This window comes from Mugil cephalus, chromosome 9 (assembly GCF_022458985.1).
Source record: "Mugil cephalus isolate CIBA_MC_2020 chromosome 9, CIBA_Mcephalus_1.1, whole genome shotgun sequence".
NCBI classification, from domain to species: domain Eukaryota; kingdom Metazoa; phylum Chordata; class Actinopteri; order Mugiliformes; family Mugilidae; genus Mugil; species Mugil cephalus.
The window spans coordinates 18,804,291-18,824,386 of record NC_061778.1 but is presented as its reverse complement, the minus strand read 5'-3'; the positions used below and the strand labels follow the sequence as shown (position 1 = coordinate 18,824,386).

Here is a 20,096-nt window from a genome sequence, read left to right as displayed (position 1 = left end):
ATATGAAAGTGACATGAGACTTTTGTAAGGACGTTTTAATGGGGAGGGGGGCATAATTACATGTTAGATAATGTATGGGACTGTAAAGGTCTCCACTGGGAAACACGTGTTCTGTCACATTGTGACAAGTTGACGGGTACTTAGCCTGATATGGAGTCTTTTAAATGTGTCTGGGAACTGTACAGAGCAGAAACAGCTTATCAACACTAGCATTATACTTTGTCTTCTTTGGATAATTGAGGGATAATTATGTTAAGTGTGTTTGGCTTGTCCTATACTGGTTTACACTCAGTATTCAAATTCAACCAGTTACTATTTGCAATGTAAATATGGATATAAATGCTACTATTAGATGATGACTCTGATGCTGAAGAAAGCTTAAAACTGTGATGATTCTGAAGTCACAATGTCTTCATATCCAAACTATTAAGTCCGTTTTTACAACTGTTTTAAAAGTGGCATTGTCCAGACTGCGTGTGAAAGCTGTTGCTGCTGCATCCGCTGAGCGTGTTTCGACACGTGGGCCAAAGCAGCTGCTAAACTACGAGACTTCATGAAGTCTCCCGCCACACAACTCATGTAATCCCTCCACATCTTCATTGTGGATGTGACACTGGTATTTCAAAAAGAAAGAAGAAACATGGCTTATTGTCCTCTATTGTCCTCTTTGTCTTGCGTGTTTGGAAAGTGTTAGAGTCACTGTCATCTGACAGCGTCGTTGTCACGGTACGAAGGTAAAGATAATTCCAAATGTATTTGCCAAATCCTTCTTAAACTGCCGTGACAACACGTCGGAAAGCATTAGCAGACTAGGAAAACACACTTTTGCGTACAGGTGCACTCATATGTGGTACATGCAGGCACAAGCAAGGACGCACTCAGAAACGCGCAAAAACACACACACGCCCAGGTGCAAACGGGACTACATGAACCAGCACCCCACACAGAAAACTGAAGTGGCAACATGGTAGGTGTCAGCGGTTAATGAGCATCAAAGTGTGCATGCTTTCGTTGCGCGTCAGCGCACACGTGTGCGTCGTGTAGAAAAAGTGCACATTCCCCACCGGGGACATGGGTGCTGTTGTTGCGTTACTAATAACCAGGAGGAGGAGGAAAAAAACAAACAAAAAATAAAATAAAAACGAGGAGTCGGGGTGGAAAGCAAAGGTAAGAAACAAAAATGAAAGGGAAGACAACGTGAGCATGTGAGCAACTGTTGGTCGCTAGGCGCCTGCCGGTCGTCATGGCAACACGCGGCGCCATGCTGGGCTCCCGCTGACATCACACCTGTTGAAGCGAAACGTGTGTGTGTGCGTGCGTGTGTGTGTGTGTGTGTGCCTTGGAACCAATTAAACGACATAGCGGTGCAGGTGGCGCGAGGGACAGAGAGAGACAGAGAGGGACGGAGGGAGGAAAAGAAAAAGACAGCTGTGTAGATTTCATCACTGCCTGGACACAGCTGTGTGCGCGCGTGTGTGTGCGTTTGTGTGTCCTCTGGGATGTTGGGAGTCTGTGACATCACCAGTGAGAGCAGAGGACAGCAGCCTGAAGACGGCAGACGCACACACACAAGAGGAGACACCCCTTTCCACAGCAACGGAGACAGACAGGAATGATATTTAAATATCTGAATGGTTTATTTAATCTCTCTATTGCTACAAGAAAATTACTTTCTTTGTTTTTGATTAATTCAAAAAAAAGAAAGAATGAAAAGTAGGGGCAAAAGAGTGAATGGTTTAGATTTTTTTTTTGGCAAGTCGCCTCAGATCACTAAGCCACATCAAGATAAATGAACTTGACTGAGATTTGAATTGGTGCATTGCCTCCTACTACAACTGCACTGTGTGTGTCCCTCTTGCCGGCTGGATATGTTATATCTGCCTACGTGGCTTAGCTCCTTTAAAGTAATCACACTGCCTGTGTAATCCTTACCTTTTAACCTCGTCTGTCGCAGGGATTCAATTCAGAGCGGTCAGTTTCACATTAGACGCAGTATCTTTATGCGATCAACCTTTAAAGCCAAATAAGACGCACAGCAAATCCAATTGTCCCACTTGCGACTATCGAATAGAATTAAATTACCAGACACAGGAATCTTGTTAGGATTAACCTCGTCCCAACATTTGAACTGAATACAGAAATGCAGAAAAATAAATATTACGAGTGGATAATGGGGGAGGGGATTAGTTAATATACTTTACTAGTGTGTGACCAGTTGGTGAAGAGAGAATGGGCAGGGTGACTGAAAGGATGCTCACCGATGTCCAGTTTGTGTCCAGGTTTGTGTTTGCGCAACACAACAACATGCACACGAAAACACAGGAAGAGAGGATTAACAGCGTCTCCAGGGCCCCTTCTCATTTCTATCGCCATTCATCCCCGTTTCACCTGAAGGCGCCGCTATGAAGCTCAATGCTGCACCCTGCTGGACAACAGATCCGCAGACAGGCTTTCCCCAAGGAATGGCCTGGGTGGTTGAACAGCCAATAGTCAGTGAAAACACCTTATGTTCACTCTTGTGGCACTTGTTTTCCACTTTATGGTCTCCAAATGGAGGCACTGAGTATGAAAACGCATTCTGCTGTGCTGCTTAGTTGCCAGCTTTCCTAACAAGGCCAGAATGTTTTTCTTTGTCTGTAGTAGTTATTTAAACTGACATTAACTGTTATAACAGCAGGGTTTTCATCTAATACACCGAAATCAAAACTGAGATAATGATCAAACTTTCGCTGACAGTAACATGAACAAAAACTGGACATTGTGGGTGAGAAGTAACTGGATAGATTTTATAAATGTGCTGCCTTCAGTAGCTCAGTGTAGATTCAATTCAATTCAAATCTTATTGGAATATGATTTTAGTAAGTGAGGTGCTTGAACTGAGACAGTAAAAAATATAGCTTTGCCCGCAATTGGATAGCCCTACAGCCGATCATGTTGTTGTAAACAAATTCAGCTCCATATTATTCAAATGATGTGTATGACTATTTCTTATGCTACAGTTTCTAGTGATGCTGACGCTACGGCTGGAGGTCCAAAGACGTCAATGTATCTGTGAAGGTTCACAGTCATCCACGGCATGGTAACCAAAAGGTTTCATAAAGGCAAATGGAGTTGTAGAGAAACTGTACAAGAGTGGTTACATCTGGGACCTAGGGAAGTCCAAAAGGTGTTTATAAGGCAACTGAGAATCTTTGATTTATCAAAGACATCAATATTTCCTATATATATATATATATATATATATATATATATATATATATATATATATTTTATATATATATATATTATTTTTTTTTTTTTTTTTTTTTTTCTTTAAAGAAAAAACAGAAAAAAGTCTAAAACCTAGATGTACGTCCTGCCTACAGCACCATGGTTGAGCCAGCTGGGGACTCGTGGAGTGGTTGCATGTTCCCCCTGTGTCTGCGTGGGTTTTCTCCGGATATTCCGGTGTCCTCCCACCTCCAGACACATGCTCACTGGACATGCTGCTATAGATACACTTGACCCTAGGTGAGGGTGTGAATGTGAATGGTTGAGTGTGAATGGTTGTTTGTCTATGTGTTAGCCCTGCGATACCCTGCCTCTCACCCGATGACAACTGGGATAGGCTCCAGCAACCCCTGCGACCCTAGTGAGGATAAGTGGTAGCTGAAGATGATGTCAATGTATATGAGACGAAATGAGATGAACTGATACTCATTTACCTTGGGAATGTTTTTAAATCCATGCTTTTTACTTCAACCTGCGGTTTGTTTACTGCGGTCCCTAGGTTCCAAGCAGTTTAAGATTTCTGCCTGCTCAAGAGTGGACATGTTTGCCACCAAAAACCTTTGCTGAAATTAGACGTTTTAGCAGGAGCACAGAGGTCTTGAGTTCAGTGAGTTCAAATGGAAACTAAATCACTGCCAGTCTGTTCAAACCACTCTGTTCTAGTTGGGTGAAAGGAGCAGAAATATTGACATTAAAGCAAACTAATTACTCTTCAACAGGGCAAATCACTGCAGTGCGTATGAACAGTGACACACAACAAACAAGTCAGTAGCCACTGCATCAGTTCCCCATAGCACATGCATTCCTAGGATTGCTGCTATAGATAAACTGATCTGATAAGGCGACGTTATCATTACTTTCATTGTGGTCCTGTACAAATATGCTGTCACTATTTCAACGATTCCAAATCACAAGGATTTTTGTCGAAAGATTTTGGTGGGGAGATGGTACACCCACGAGAAGTTCTGACCACTGACACACTGTATGAACTCAGGGAGTAATGTTACATTCAGCAGTGGTCTGAGAAATGTTTAACAGTGTAATCAGGCCATAAGATGTGCTGGGAAATCTATTGGGATCATTGGCAACAGATCTTCAAGGACTATGTGGATTTCTTGTTAACGTCTTGGTGCCAGATACCTGCAGAGGTTTTTGCAGGTTGGAAGTGTTTTGGCGGCGCACAAAGAACCAACGGTATTTTAGTCAAGGATGGTAATAATGTTCTGGTTCATCAGTTTGTGTTTCAATCGGCAAAATCATTCCTTTCACTCCTAAGTGAGGACGTCTTAAGTGGATGGTGATGTGACCAATCCACATCAAACACAGGTTTGCTTTGACAACACTATCGCTGTGGATTACTAGAAATTTCACTTCAAACGCTATCAGTCATTCACAATAACATGGCAATTCAAGTTATTTCAGTGTGGTGACATCTACAACATTTTAAAAGAGAGGACAATGGTACCAGGTTGATACTCAACCTTGAATTGATAACCTTGTTTCTAACTCCTCTAACTAAACTTGCAATCTCAGATACAGTAACTAATCTCCGTCAAGGTCTGTGGAGCATTATGTCAAAAGGTCACCCACACGTTTCTGTCCGAAAGCTGCACGGCAAGTCTTTCACCTTCACTGTCTCAACCTGGCCATGAATGTCTATTTTTTCTAGAAGTACTGCAGTAATTCAGGACAAGCTGCTCGGACGGTTTGATCCCGAGCAATCGTACAGTTTTAAAAAAAAAAAAAAAGTTGCACTCAGCTTTTCTACAGCCTTCGGAAAGGGCAAGGGTGCCGCAGCTGATGATGCAAGATCGTGCTCTGTCTCGTAAGGGAATGATAGATAAGGAGCAGAGATTGCAGGGCAGAGGCAGTCAAGCCTTAAAAGTCACCAGTTAAGAGCTAAAAATCAAATGAATAAATTCAAAAAATTCACTGGTGCGATAGAGGTGCTCCTGCAGGTTCAGGTTCTGAGCATTTCGTCAGTACTTTGTGGAAAGAGAAAGCGCTTGAAGATTTTGTATGACACAACTTAACGCAATGGTTTTACCTTCCAAATCCCTAACCCTTTACCTGTCCTATCTTCAAATGCCATACTAAAGACATAAGCTGAACATTAAATAGACTACTTTAGAGTGTGGGAAAAATCACCATTCTCTTTGACACCTTTTTTTAAATAATATGCACATATTAGGCAGTAAGGAATGTAAACCTTTAGTAAAAAGCCAGTGAATCTTAAATCTAATTTAAATCTAATTTAAATGATGATTGCAAAGTAACTATTTCTACCTACCTACTATTTCTAAGTGTTTTTTAATCTATGTACGTGCAAATGAATACATTTAATTCAATGTATTTGGAATTTATTGTGAGAATTTATTTATTAATATGTAGTGAGTGTATTTTGGGGCTTTACATACTTTGATATAATCTTGTCACAATAAAAGAAAATAGATTTTTTTTTTTTTTATCTTGTTTGATTTATTATGTTATCACCAATCCCTTGATTGGGCACTTTAACAACTAAACGCAACCCACATTTCTCATTCTCCTGTTAAAACTGGAGGAGCATTCGAGCTGACACTGCGTTCATGTCAGCAGCTACAGAGCGGGCTGCAGTCTGCTGCACCGCCGGGAGCGTCCCGCGACCCACTCGCACTCTAGCTGCCACACTGCCGGCCGTAATTACAAAGGGACTACCTGTTGTTCAAGCTGCTCCGCTGTCATTACATTTCGCCGGGAACGCTGCCTGGAGCTGCTGGGACTGCCTGGCTGCTGGGGGAGTCGTGCTGCCGTATCACGAACGCGCGCTGGTGACACGCGGCTGAAATAGATGACAGCGCCCGCGGGGCCGGAGAGCGCGTTCTGCTGTCGGCTGCAACATTCAGCATCATTAAACAGCAGCGAATGAATGCGATGTCTGTTTGCTTCTCGGAGGCGCGCGTATATGTGTGTGCATCAAATGTAAATAAGAGCGGGTGAGCAATAATAAAAAGAGATTGCGCCCTTCTCGGCAGGGGAATACTGTGCGTGTGTGTTCCTGTCAGTTTTATATTTCCATATATTCTGAGCCAGCCTTGTTTGTGTGCCTTTAACCCACTCTTTCTCCCACAGAGACAAAAGTGAGCTATCCAAACAACATCTCTCATGCTTGGAGACACCTGATGGGGGTCTAATCCATCGCATCGCTGTCATTTTGCCGTCCTGACCCATAAAGAGAGGATGAGGGGTGGCAAATGTAGGAGATGGGTAGCTGACTCATCAACTTGGAGCAAAAAAAAAAAAAAAAAAAAAAAAAAAGCTCTTCAATGAACTCTTTCACCTGCCGCGATCATCACCACAAGAGTGTGTGTGAGTGTCTGTGTGATTTGTGCTGGGTGCAGTGATCACTTGTCAACAGCAGAGGGGACTCCATTTACACAGAACAGGCAGCTGGCACTGGGGGGAAAGAGTGACTGACACGCTTAACCGCTCTTAATCAGTGAAGTCATACAGTCAGTGGCTTCTTTCATTATTCAGATATTCTCATAAATACCGACGAGGGGGGAATCAAGGTTCATAAAATGCACAAATGAACTGAAGGACAAATGTGACATGGCTGCAAACTCAGTAGTTTTGGATATTTCCAACTGTTCCCAAGCTTCTGAGAGACATCAGAGCATTACAGGTGCTGGACTCTTACATCTGTAGATGTTTCAACTCATACAGCAGTACAAAAAAAAAAATCCTGCAATCATTCAACTGTGTGGCGCTCAGGTAACCATTACTCTGTCCATCGCCACATAAAGCCACATAAAGCCACATAAAGCCCGCCCAAATGATTCGATTGGCTCAGCAGATCTTTGCTGGAGAATAATCAGTTTCCAACAGGGTGGCTCCAGTCCAACTTTCCACTGCAAACCTTTCGCAGGCGGGGGGAAGTTGGGCTGGCTTCCAGGTTCTGCCGCTGCTCGTCCGCTGAAGAGGTGAGACACCATACTTCCAAAATAGCCGAAGCGTGGAATTAATTCTGTTAGTTTAATATGCTAATTAGATCAGTAGAGGGGAACAAGAAGAAGATGAAAAAGGACCAGAAGAAGATTTTTAACGGTGTTGACATTTTTTTACGTTCTTATTCCATCACTGCAGCTCAATAACACAAGAAACCTCTGTTTTCTGTTCCTCACAATGCGAGGAAAAAGACCTACGACTATTCAGTTATATTTATGTGATCATATGCTTTTCATGCAAAACAACCAAAAGGACCACTTGTTGCTTCATTTATCTATTTCGACTTTATTTTTTTTTTTACTGAGGAAGTCAGTTCCCCCTCCCTGCGTTTTCACTATAGGGATCAAGGTCTAAATGACTTTTCAAGGGGACAACTATACACTCACACTATCCCCAAAAAGGTCAGGGTTGGTCCTATGTGTTCAGGAACTTTTGGTTTGGGGCATGAAACAGTGCTCATTGGTGAAACACACCAACATTTTAATTTTTTTTTTTTTTTTTTAAACACTGCAACTGCAAAAACACTGATTTGCTCATTGTTTGTGGATGAAAATACTCAGGACAAAGCTTTTCAAAAGCCCAGCGTTGTCTGTTTTTGCAGGTGGACTAAATTTACAGCTAGTTTACGTTTGCTGTGCATCAGACAGTCCAGCAAGGATCTTGCCCGTAATGTTGGGTGGAGAATCCACTTTATTGTTATTTTTTTTTTTAAATCTCTTCCTGTCTAAATCTCTCGGGGGGACACTGCCAGAGATACATACAGCATAAAGACAGGGATAAAGAGGTCGCTCAATAAGTTGTAATTATACGGTGGAGAGATATGACAAAGAGGCAGAGAGAAACTCAAAACGATAAGGAGTTAGAGAGACAAAGTCAGAGCAATGATGTAGATATCCAGCAGCAAGTCCCATCAGGTCGCTGCTGTGCAGATACTCTGTACTCTGTTTTTATCAGTCTTGTAAGTTCTATTAACACGCACAGCACTTTCTAATCGGCCTCTTTGCAGCGTTTTCCTCATGCTGCACGGATCAATTGGCCGGCCGTGGCTGCTCGCGCTCAACGCAAGCACAGAATGTCCAGTTGGTTTTACCCATCGATTACACAAAATGCAGACAAAAGGAGAGAAAAAGAGAAAAGGCGTCATTACTCTGAGCATTTTTAGAATAATTCAACTAAAAGAAAGATATGGGTATTAATTAAAAGTAGTAGTATAGTAATGCTATAGTAGTCGTTTGACTGCAGTCACGATGGAAATTCAACTACAGGAAATCTGACCAATCTTACAGGTCGATTATTTAGAGTTTACAGAGTAAATCAGTCTAGAAGAAGTTCATCTGGATTCCAAAATGACTTTGGAACCAATAAACTTGACAAGAGTTCGAAATCATTCTGTCTAAATGAATCTCCAAGATATTCTCTGCTCGTGTTTACCAGCCGTCTTAGGGCCCGTTTCGGGGCGATCACATAAAAGACATACATTAAATACCTCAGCCTACATCAGGATCACACACCTTTATTAAAAAGGAAAAAAGCACCATAAGTCATGTCTGTTCGCTAGTAATGAGAACACTTAAAATATTCCGTCCTTGCAGCTGTTCGATAACTAATAAATAAATAAATCTAATCAAGTATTACCAAGAAAGTATGTAATTTAAGTGCACAAATAACATATCAGCATGCAGTTAATTATCGATGTGATCATTCTGATGTACTAGGAGTAACGTGCAGGTCTAACTAACGTCAGGGTGAAGGATCAATAAATAACTTAACGTGCGGGCCCCAGGAAGAGACAGCTGTGCTCACAGCTCTGGAGCAGCCGCAAAGATCCATTAGAGACATCAGCTGTTAAAATATTCTATTGCACCCCAGATGATGTCAGGGTTTATTTGCATACAGAGCGAAACCGAGATTGGCGGTGGAGAGCAGGCTGGAGATGCATTAGGAGACGCATGTTAATGCCAAGTGTGAACGCACTGCCCAGAGCTGGTCACTTAGGATCAGACTGCGCAGGAAGGACGTTAATGCCTTATTCTGTTACGTGTCCTATACACAGTCTCATCTAATCTGATTATTATCTGCCTCACACACACACACACACACACGCACGCATATTATCACCAGCAACAGGGCAGAGACGGGTGTGTGGGGAATGTTCACGTGAATCCACTCGTGCATTGAGATGATGCATGCGCTCAGAATCACAGCAAAGGTTTGTTGTTGTGATGACCGTCTGCCACTTTCTGTCCTGCCCTTCTATTCAGCATCAATGCTCCCCAAGCCCCCCCCCCCCCCCCCAAAAAAAGTGGATTTTTTTTTTTTTTTTTTGTCAGTATTGCTTTATCAGCACTAAGGTAATTTTCAAATGATCTTCTCCCCTCCGTCAGTAATGGTGAAGATGGCTCAGGCTTCAAGGAGCACATACTCTTACTATGCCTTTTTTTACTGGGCTCACTCACTCTGGATGAGATGCGGGATTATATTTCTTTTCTATGACTCTCTGAACTGTGTCTCCACCGAGGACTGCTAATGCTCAATCTGCCTCTAAAAGCAGAACGAGCAGACTAAAGTCAGTTGACAGCAGTACCACGGTGTCACCGGACCTGACAAAGGTTTATCAGCCCATTACATGTGTTTTCCTGAAATGGTCCTAAACAATATGCAATCAGTGAAAAAAAAAAAAAATACCCTCGATACCACAGGACACTCACTTCCAAGGCAGATTGCATTATTGACCACTTGAAAATGTCACAGACGACTCTTTTCACTAAATATATGAAGTTTGAAGAAATGGATGAAATCAAATGCACAATAACATGAAGGGTAAAAATCTGAAGCCCGATTCAATGACAAAAACAAGATGCTTTTTCTTTGAGGGTGGCGAGCAACGCCTGTAGAGTGATCTCTACTACGAAGACACCATGTGAAACAATGTGCATCATGGTTTTATATGGTTATAACTGGAGTTGATATAACAAATTCATTAGATGTTTTTTAAATATATAAAACCAGTTCCCTCTTTGATCTAGACATAAGCCAGTTCTGGTAATGAGATAATGATGTTTCCTTTGAGTTGTCGCCACATTAGAGATTTACCACTATCAAACACGCTGGAGTAATGCTGTTATTTTGTAAAACTCCCTAGGGAACCCACCAGGCTTTGAATAACGACAGATATTACATATTTGGACACTTTTTCTTTTAAACCAAATCAGAGGAATACTCTGAACCACTGTTGTGTCATATAACCACACCCAGAACAGATTTTAACTGTACATTAACCATCATTGCTTTTCCATTCCCGAGCTGCAACACTTACTGCGACACTTGGCACAGCGCCCCTTGTCATACTCCAGCAGGTCTAGGGTCCGGCTTCTCTCGGTCACCGATCGCCTCTGCCCGCTCTCCCTCAGCCGAGCGGCCTCCTCTTTGGCGTACACCCCGAGCTCCTGGGTGTAGCGCCCATACATCTGGAAACAGACAACAACACATTTAGCTTTCTGGGAGAGGCCGCACACCGAGCCCTGGTCAGCTATTCTGAACCGATATGAACGAAGATACAGATATTGGACTGTTTCAAGACCGAACATGCTTGTTGACTCATACAATTCTCTGATTGCATCTTCTCATTAGAAAATCATACAGGATGTGTCAACCAGAAGTAAAATAACTTGGAAATGACACAAATAGGGATGGATATCGAGAACTATATATATATGTGTGTGTATAGAACTATGTATATATATATGTATATATATGTATGTATATATATATATATATATATATATGTATGTATATATATATATATATATATGTATATATATATATATATACTAGTGTATATATATATATATATATATATGTATGTATGTATATATATACATACATACAAACATATATATATATATATATACCGTATTTGTGTGTGTGTAGACATATATATGTGTGTGTGTGTGTGTGTGTGTGTGTGTGTATATATATAGATAGATAGATAGATAGATAGATAGATAGATAGATAGATAGATAGATAGATAGATAGATAGATAGATAGATAGATAGATACCTACCTGTTAACCTTGCAAAAAAATATTATATTACATTCTGATGTTTGAGTTGGTGGGATTTTCTGAGTGCACATGTATGTATAATTTTTTCTGTTAACCTGTTTCATTGCCGTCCCGTCTTCATGAGTTAATGAATTTGTGCGACTCTCGGCCAAAAACAAAAGACGTCCAGTCAGCAGCACAAGAGACAGGAAGCGCCAAGTTTTGTCCACCGCCCAGACACCAGCTCCCCCTGCCATCACGCTCTCGGGTGGTGGGCAGGAACCCGAGCACTAATGATTTCCTCTTTGCCACCCAACACAGCACTGCGAGGTTTTCAAACCCGCCTTGAGAGGTCGATCGAGGCCATCAAGGATGACCTCAGCAGCTTTAGCGTTACTGACTGGGGGGGGAAAAAGTGCCTATACAACCATCTTCTGCACAGCATGAGTCGACTTCATATATTGCAAGTATTACTCTTTAAAGTCAAAGCTCTGTGGCGTACATCTCAAGTCCACAGTGAAGGGCGTATGGCGCATATATTAACCTCATTATTAAATCGAAATGCTAGAATATCCAAAGTTCAGAAGTGAGAGAGAGAGCCCAGAGAGGATGTCTAACTATATTTAGTGCTGCTCGATAGACTGGATGAATTGTGCCTCCAAAAACAACTCATCAGAGAATGGACATGAGTCTTCTGAGGGTGTCCTGTGGTGTCTGGCAACAAAACACTGTTAGTTGGGGACCTTTGGGTGCTATGGGTTGAGGGGCGGGGCCTCTGTGGATAAGTCTTGTTCCTACAGAATCTTGATCCAGTCCGTGGTTTTAATGTTGTGGCGGACTTGCTGGCCATGAGCAGCAGCGTTACCTCATCTTCATTCGGTCTGAATATGCTGCCACGACCTTGAATAAAGGTGCACGCTCTTTCCATGTCACACAAACAGCACCTCCCTCCCTATCGCTTTATGGCTGATATGGTTGTGTTTACACAGCAGAGCCATAGGCGCGTTCCCCTCCGAGGCCGATTCTGTTGAAATAATCAAAACGTCCTGATTGACTAAATGTCCGCGCATGTCAGGGTGAAACGGACAACGGAGGCAGGTTTACATTTCTAAGAACCTTTCCCCAATGGCCTGGTGGAAGCAAGTGTTTTGACAACAAACACACGCACCCACATCCACACACACACACACACACACACACACACACACACACACACACACACACACACACACACACACACACACACTGCTGAACTGCGATACCTAAAAAAGCTATTTTTAGCTACACACACAAACCTGCGCATTCTTATTCAGAGTCTGTGCGGTTCACATCTGGTTTCTTGGGATCAACAATCACAGGAAGTTGGCTCGCGGCCCAACTGTTAATCGTCATAATAAAGGCAGTGATATTTCCAGAAAGGATGAGCCCGGGACATATTTCAGATGGACTAAACTCTCCACGTGAGAGTCCATGTTTGTCAGGCTCGCGTTGCAGACGCGTTGTGAAAGGGTTTTCCGTCATTGTCTCACAGCAATGCAACGGCATCTTGTGCAAGTCCCGTCCGTATCAAGCACGCTCGGCATTTCTTAAGCCCTGCCAATTGTCTCAGTAAGAAATTCCAGCAGTCTGTCACGGCGTGGGAACTAATATCAGCACCAGTGGTGACTTAATAAAAATGGATCAGGAATCTGCCAGACATGACTGACCTACAGTAAACACTGTTTCTCAATATTATTTCAAGCTCGCCTAGAAAAACTGCACAAGACAGGAAACAAAGTAACTGTAGAAATTTGCTTTAGATTAAAAAAAAATGTTTTTAACACATGACAAAAATATGTGGTAGCAAGTTCAAGCTCTTTTCTCATTCTAAATGCAACTAGTTTAGAAGCATGGTATATATAACTGGATACAGAGCTCCATCTCTTTAGTGTGGCCCTTCAAAGCTTGTTTAACACTTACAGGGGCTAGCAAGTTTCCAGTGTTACTGTAAAACAATGTCTCCAATCAGTCTCAGTCACAGTTTGGTAAACTGGAAATTAAGGCCACCTATTCTACTGTATAACGTAGGCCCTGGGAGGTCCCCAGGGTGCAAGGTGGGCCCCGCCCCTATCGATGCTGAGCCAGTCACGAGGCCGTATATTACACGTTGACTCAAGCCTTTTCAGTTCCTGGGTGAAATCCAGAAGCATGTTGCAATATTAGCAGAAGAGAAGCTAACAGCGCAGCTCGTTCCCATCAGCATCTGTTCATCCAAGGTTAGATAAGTTGTGTGCTTCTCTTCAGGGACAGACATCTCGCTAAATGTATCTCAGGTATGTTTAAAGTTGAAACTTGAATCTGTCAATTTCTTTATCTGTCAATTATACACACACCAGTTAGGTATGTGTATGTTTTCGGTAGTTGCACGACCACCCCACTGTTGCACGTGTTAGAAATAAAATACTGAATATTTGAACCTGTGTATAACTTGAAATCTTAATACTGAATGCAAAATGATAATAATAATGTATAATGATTATAAATAGCACTAGGCCGAGTGGAGAAAAGAAAAATAAAAAATAAATATTCTTTCTCATGCTATAAACAAGCTGGATGTACGTTAAATTATACACGTTTGATTGATCGTGCTAAACAGACGACCATATGCTGCTTCTCGTCAATGTGAAAATATCACATGAAATATTTACCGACTGCAACCGTTTTATTTATAGCCCCTAGTTCCAAGTGCACAAAAGAAACTGAAAAAATGACCTAGTCACGGATTAAAACTTCATTTTTAATACAAGTATGCTTGATTATAGGTAATGAGTGCCTGACGTCTGGAACCCATTAAGACCAAAGAATGGATTTGTGATGCTTTGGCAAGCCTTTGCTGCAGTTGTTGTTTTTTGTTTGTTCATGAGTCTTTCTGTCTTTGGTTTTGTATTCTGCTAGTTAAATACATGTTCAGTCTGTCTGAGATCAGGTGACCGAAATGGCCAAGCGGGTCCATGTGTTCTTGGACTGCAGATATCCATTACATGTCAAACAGTAACTTTTCCAAATGTGTAAAACTAGACAAATCGTGTCAGTGTCTCAAAAATATTTCGTTCACGTGCTGATGTAGTGATAGCCCATAAAGTAGAGACAGTACAGGCAGACTAAACTGTATGTTGAAGGAACAGAGCAACAGAATAACAAAACTCAAAGCTTTTGATGAATCTGTGCTCTTAAAATGTGGAGCTGGTTCCAATTCCAAACCACTTCTTAATAAACCCTACATGGTAGAAGGGATTAATAGACTGACAAGCCTCAAAATACCTCACTGCGTTAGTAAAAGTCCAATATGGGAGTAGTAAAGGAGTAAACACAAACAGTGGGAAAGAGAGGAAAAATCAAGAAGGGAAACATTTGGGGAGCGATTTGGGGTTTCTGACATCAAATGCCAACCGCTGTTCAACCCAAGATGCCATTCTGCATGGCATTCTCGGCCACATTCATGATCGGCAACCCTAAGTTTTAATTAAGTAAGGAGACTTCAAACGCAACGGAAACTCGAAAGACCCGAAAACAGGAGGGCAGAAATAGACCTTCAGATGCACCCCCTTGAAACTTGCATCTGACCAGAGGAAGAAAACAAACAGACCCATCCAGAACAAAGACATTACTGGTTGAAAGCCTATCATTATGTTGAGCATAGTCAGAAATGGGTGCTTGGCTCAGCCTGCCTGCTTGGGTTAATTGATCCCAGATGAATGGGTTGCCCTGGACTCATTGTCCTGGCCGCAAGGGCAAGGGAGAGGGAGCGGGTGACAAATAATACCAGAATCGGTATTAAGGGTATCAGCAATTGGGAAGAACCTGGGCACACCACAAAGCGAGATCCTCTCAATCTGTCATTTGCAACAGGGCCGTGAAACCGTTCCAACCAAGAATTCTAAATTAACATTTAACATAGCCCTATCAGCCACAACATTATGACCACTGACAGGAGAAGTAAACAACGTTGACCGTCTTGTGGGAATGCAATGCACTACTGGGAAACTAATGTGGATGTTACTTAGACATGTACCACCCACATAGACCAGACCAGGCACACCCAACCCAGAGCAATGACACTCCTTGACGGCAGCAGCCATCCCCAGCAGGATGCAGCTTGACACCGGAACAACTCAAAAACATGACAAACAGCACAAGGTGTTGACCTGGCCTCCAAATTCACTAGATCCCAAACTGATCAAGTATCTTTGGGATGATCAACAGAAACCCCTCCCCTTAATCAATGGCACCCAAAGGCCCCCAGTGACAACATCCTGGTATCGGACACCACAGGACACCGTCAGAAGGCCCATGTCCATTCTCTGCCGAGTCACAACTGTTTTGGAGGCACTAGGGAGACCTACACAATATTAGGAAGGTGGTCATAATGTTATGCCTGTAGATTAAACCCAGTTCAAAGGCCAACTGACAAACTTGAAAAATTAATAAGTGACAAGGCTTGTTAAGAACAAAAACCATAAATGCGCTTCAAGGTTCAGGTCACCTTGGTTAATGACATTCGAAACAGGTGTGATAACAGGCAAGACAAGTGGGAGATACTGTAAGTCCCCACCTCTCTCTCAGCTGTGTTTTTGTAAGTAGTTTAACAGAACGCACAAGAAGGAAGGCTGGCGAAGTGGAAAACATATGCAGTCATATGGTGACTTGTTTGAAACTGGAAACAAACTTGTTTTTAACCTTCTTGTACAAACGTACTGCTTTGTAAAGTTTCTCCAAACATAGGGGATCATAAAATCCTTCAGGTACATTAACACCAGTGTAGTCAGTGATGTAACCAACTGAATACAGCTCAAAATGTTGAGCACGGTTCAGTGTTATGTTATAAAAAACAAGGATTTATGAAAAAGTAAGGGATATGCCTTTATTGACACTGAAAGAAATCTTTAGAGAATGGACAAATGTCAAGGTAGAGGACAGAGGAAAAACTTGACTCAAGGAGCCAATCAAGGAGCTCAGCCTGTGCAACACCTTCTTCTGTTTCCGCCACTCTGAGAGGTTAATTAGTGAACCAGCCGAGCTGGAGTTTAATCAGCCCAGCAGATCCTGGTTATAGCGGGAGCCACACACTCGAACACACACAGATGTGTCTACATTCCTTAGCTTGGTAGTTGAAATATGCCCTGTGTGCAGTTAAAAGGAATTAAGTCTTTATAAATATGATCTATGCTTCGGTCAAATATAAGAGTCCTCAACGGAGTCCTTTTTCTACAGTGACTGAAACCTCTACTTAGGGAATGGATTCCTAGTTTTATTCTGTTGTGACTGATGTCTGACATTCCAGCAAGGATCTGGTGTCAGTGGTCGTTGCATAGGCATTTGCTATTAAAGTTCACAGAGTGCTAGGGTCACAGACAAGCTGGCATGAACTAAACCCCATTTCTTTGTATAATGTTGGATGAGTGCAATACTGAGAGTGAAGGAGATGTTGTTACTCAGGAGTTTTAATGTTGTCGTTTCAAGCAAAAGGTAGCGGGACCAGAAACATTAGGAAGTTATGCCACCTAGCGTCCACTGTTCCACCAAATTTCCCTTTGTCTGTTATGTAAACTGGATGGTTGGATAGCTTTGTGACCGCTCAGAGCACTGATAAACTAAACACATTCGGTCTCTGATGCGGTCAGACTGCTTGTCTTCGAGACCAGTACTTAGGGGAGATAATGCCGCCCTTAACCTCCCTTGTTGGCGTTCACTTCCCCAGCAGAACAAACAAACTTCTGCCTCGACAACATTCAGCATTTGGGAGACACTGTTATATAGTTTGTTAAAATTGCGAACACAGAAAAACATGTCTGTGTTGAAGGGTCCAATGACCCGGACTGTTCCTAAATCATAGATGCAGTTTCCAAGCAATCGATACAATATGTGCACAAGTTTAAACACCGAAGTGATGCTTTCGAAAGAAAACTCTAGAACCTCCTGTTGGGAGTTGATTCTACACCACCATTGCAAAGCATGTCCATGTTGTCCAATAACCAAAAGGTTGGCGTTTCCGTTCCGCCCTAGTCTGTCCATTGTGTCCTTGGGCAAGATACTTAACCCACAAGGTGTATGCTCCCTGTATAAATGAGTGAGTGATGTTTGGTAGTGGTCGGAGAGGCCGTAGGCACAAACTGGCAGCGACGTTTCCATCAGCCTGCCCCAGGACAGCTGTGACTACTGAGGTGGTTTACGTCCACCAGGGTGTGACTGTGTGAGCAAATGAATAATGCATACAATTGCAAGCGCTTTGAGCATCTAAAATGGAAAAGCGCAATGTAAAACCAATGCATCAAGGCATTTATTGAGAATTCTCTAATTGCTTAATGTAATTTATTTAGTTGCTCAGATTGGCTGTTAGGCTATCAGTTGTACCCCAAGGTATTTTTTTGCTCCATCTGTTGAATAGTGCCCATAATGAAATCCTAATGGAGTGCTACCAGACTTACATTCTGTTACGAATTGAGTCTGGCTACACCAGGTTAGTCCAAATATGCTTTTACCTACTTCTAAAATGGAAAATTATGCTGAAAATCTGTAATAATAGCAGAGTTTGGATTGCTTAACAAAAGGGAAGGTGGAATATATGGGAAATATTCTTCTGATGACACTTCATAACACTTGCCAAACGCACACATACACGAAACTGTACTGTCAAGTGAGGACACTACTTAAGGAATGCAGCTGCACAAAGTCTGGAAGACATTTGCACAAAGTCAGAGTGGGGTCGATAAGAACTGCGAAAGATGATAAGAATCTTGTGGGGCATTGCATTTGGTTCAATACAAGTCAGATCCTGCATAGTGGGAGTCTGTAAATGAGGGAAGAAGAGCCTTAAATAAACATGAATGGAACAAGAGAGCTGGAGACACACACACATAATGCGCACACACACACTTGGCTGCAGTCCAAGAAGTCAACCCCAAATGACCAGGAACCCTCACCGTTCAAGCCCAGCGTGGCACTACTCACTTCAGCTAATGAGCTCTCCAGCAGTGTGTGTGCGTGTGTGTGTCCCCCCCGATGTGTGCGTTAGTGTGAAGCACATGGAAAGAAAGAGCATTGATTCGGATCACTCAGAAATTCAGAGCGGCGCAGAGAGGAACTGATAAAAAGGTAGATAAGCCGCCGTTCTTTCGCGTCCCTCAACCTTCCCTCTGAAAACATTCACCCATGTGAAAACAGGTAGAGGAGGCGGTTCAACACAAACACGTCCCTGGTGTTTTTAATGTGTGCAAGCGAAAGTGTGTCAGCACACTCGTGTAGGAAGGAAGGAAGGAGAGGACTTGAAAGAATTATTGTGCAATTAATCTAGAGGAGGCACCGTGTGAGGGGACCGAAGGAAGAAAGGGTGAGGAGTGAGACTGTGTGGGACAGAGGAAGGAATTTGATGGCTACAGATTCTTCGCCCTGACGAGGATTAAACTGGGGGGAAAACACTGCACCCTTGTAAGAGTTTAATACTCGCAGCACATTACCGAGCTCGACGGCTCTGTCGTATTTTGAATGGCTCAATTTTCCGTTTCAGATGTGGCATGATTTGGCAGGGCTTCTAGCCCTAACACATTTAAACTTCGCAATGTCATTCTCGGCCACTCCCTAAGTGACCTTTCTGGCTCCGAAAAACTACTCGGGGTCCAATTCTTGAGACGAAAATAACTGACCACCACATTTTTCCAACAGAAGGTGACATTTTAGGTGGACATTTTAATGTACGTGAAGTGACAAGAGTTTAGTCCATAACTTGTGACTTGTGACAAGAGAATGTTTAGAAAGGCACCGGCAAAAGCTGCACTAAGTGGCCATTATATGACTTTTACTCCATTTATCTCAACTCAAATATCATACACTGACAGATTTTTCATGTTAATCACTACAGATAATCAACATTTCATGCAAATAAAATCAACTTTAACATTATGACGAATGGAAATATCTTGGTATGACCGATGAAGCATTCCCTATGCTGCCATAACAAGCTACCACATAGATGGTTTAATGTTTAACTTATTTTATGAGCAAACATGCATTTGAAACTCAAACATGCAACCCACCATTCATGTGAAATTAAATCAAACACTGTAGTGTACCTTGAAGTTGACATGTTTGAGTATTTTTTTTTTTTTTTTCATCTTTTTTGGGGGTCCATATCCACTGGTGAAGTCCCAACTTTCTACCTCCGACAGTTTGATCTCCGCATCCTAAACTTTTGATGGTATAATAATACCAGTAATAATTATAATAATCCAAATAAAAACACCAGGGATCCCTAATTACCTCTGCACTGAATCACATAAATTGTTCATCTTAATGTTACTTCACTGTCGGCATCTTTTACAACAGACTTGATAATGGGTCATAAACATCTCACTTTTCTGACAGAAGCTCAGATAAAGTGTATGACTACGACTCCTCTGCCCGTCACCACATGAGGCCCCATCCAGATCTTTGCTGGAGCGTCATCAGTTCCCAACGGAGCGACTCCAGACCAACATCCCCGCAAAACATTCTGTGGGCGAAGGAAGTTGGGACTGGCGGCTGTCCCTCACAAAGCAAAAGACAGTACTGAAATCCAGCTGGAATGTCAGAGGTGGGTGTTATTTCTCCAAGTCTGAACCTGCCACCATAACCACAACACGACTTAATCAGGAACGTTAACTGAGGTCTGGTGGCTCCGTTTCTTTCCGACTTCCAACCCTCATTGTTAATATCATGTGAGTCATCGACAGCCGGGGCCGAGCGCTCCTTCGCTCCCGACTGGGGCCAATTCATGGCAGCTGA

The 20,096-nt window shown here is 42.4% G+C and overlaps 1 protein-coding gene and 1 long non-coding RNA gene across 4 annotated transcripts in view; one reads left to right on the top strand and one right to left on the bottom strand.

The window, feature by feature from the left end:
* The window catches only part of clcn2c (chloride channel 2c), a 143,377-nt gene that overhangs the window by 87,587 nt on the left and 35,694 nt on the right, over window positions 1-20,096 (bottom strand). For all 3 annotated transcript variants that reach the window (XM_047594209.1, XM_047594208.1, XM_047594210.1), the window contains exon 2: window positions 10,574-10,724. In XM_047594209.1, the coding sequence (XP_047450165.1) occupies window positions 10,574-10,724 (151 nt within the window). The remainder of the gene's footprint in view (window positions 1-10,573; window positions 10,725-20,096) is intronic.
* Window positions 3,312-9,547, top strand: LOC125013484. The gene is made up of 2 exons (XR_007113390.1): window positions 3,312-6,245; window positions 6,382-9,547. It is a non-coding gene; the product is annotated as an uncharacterized LOC125013484 (long non-coding RNA).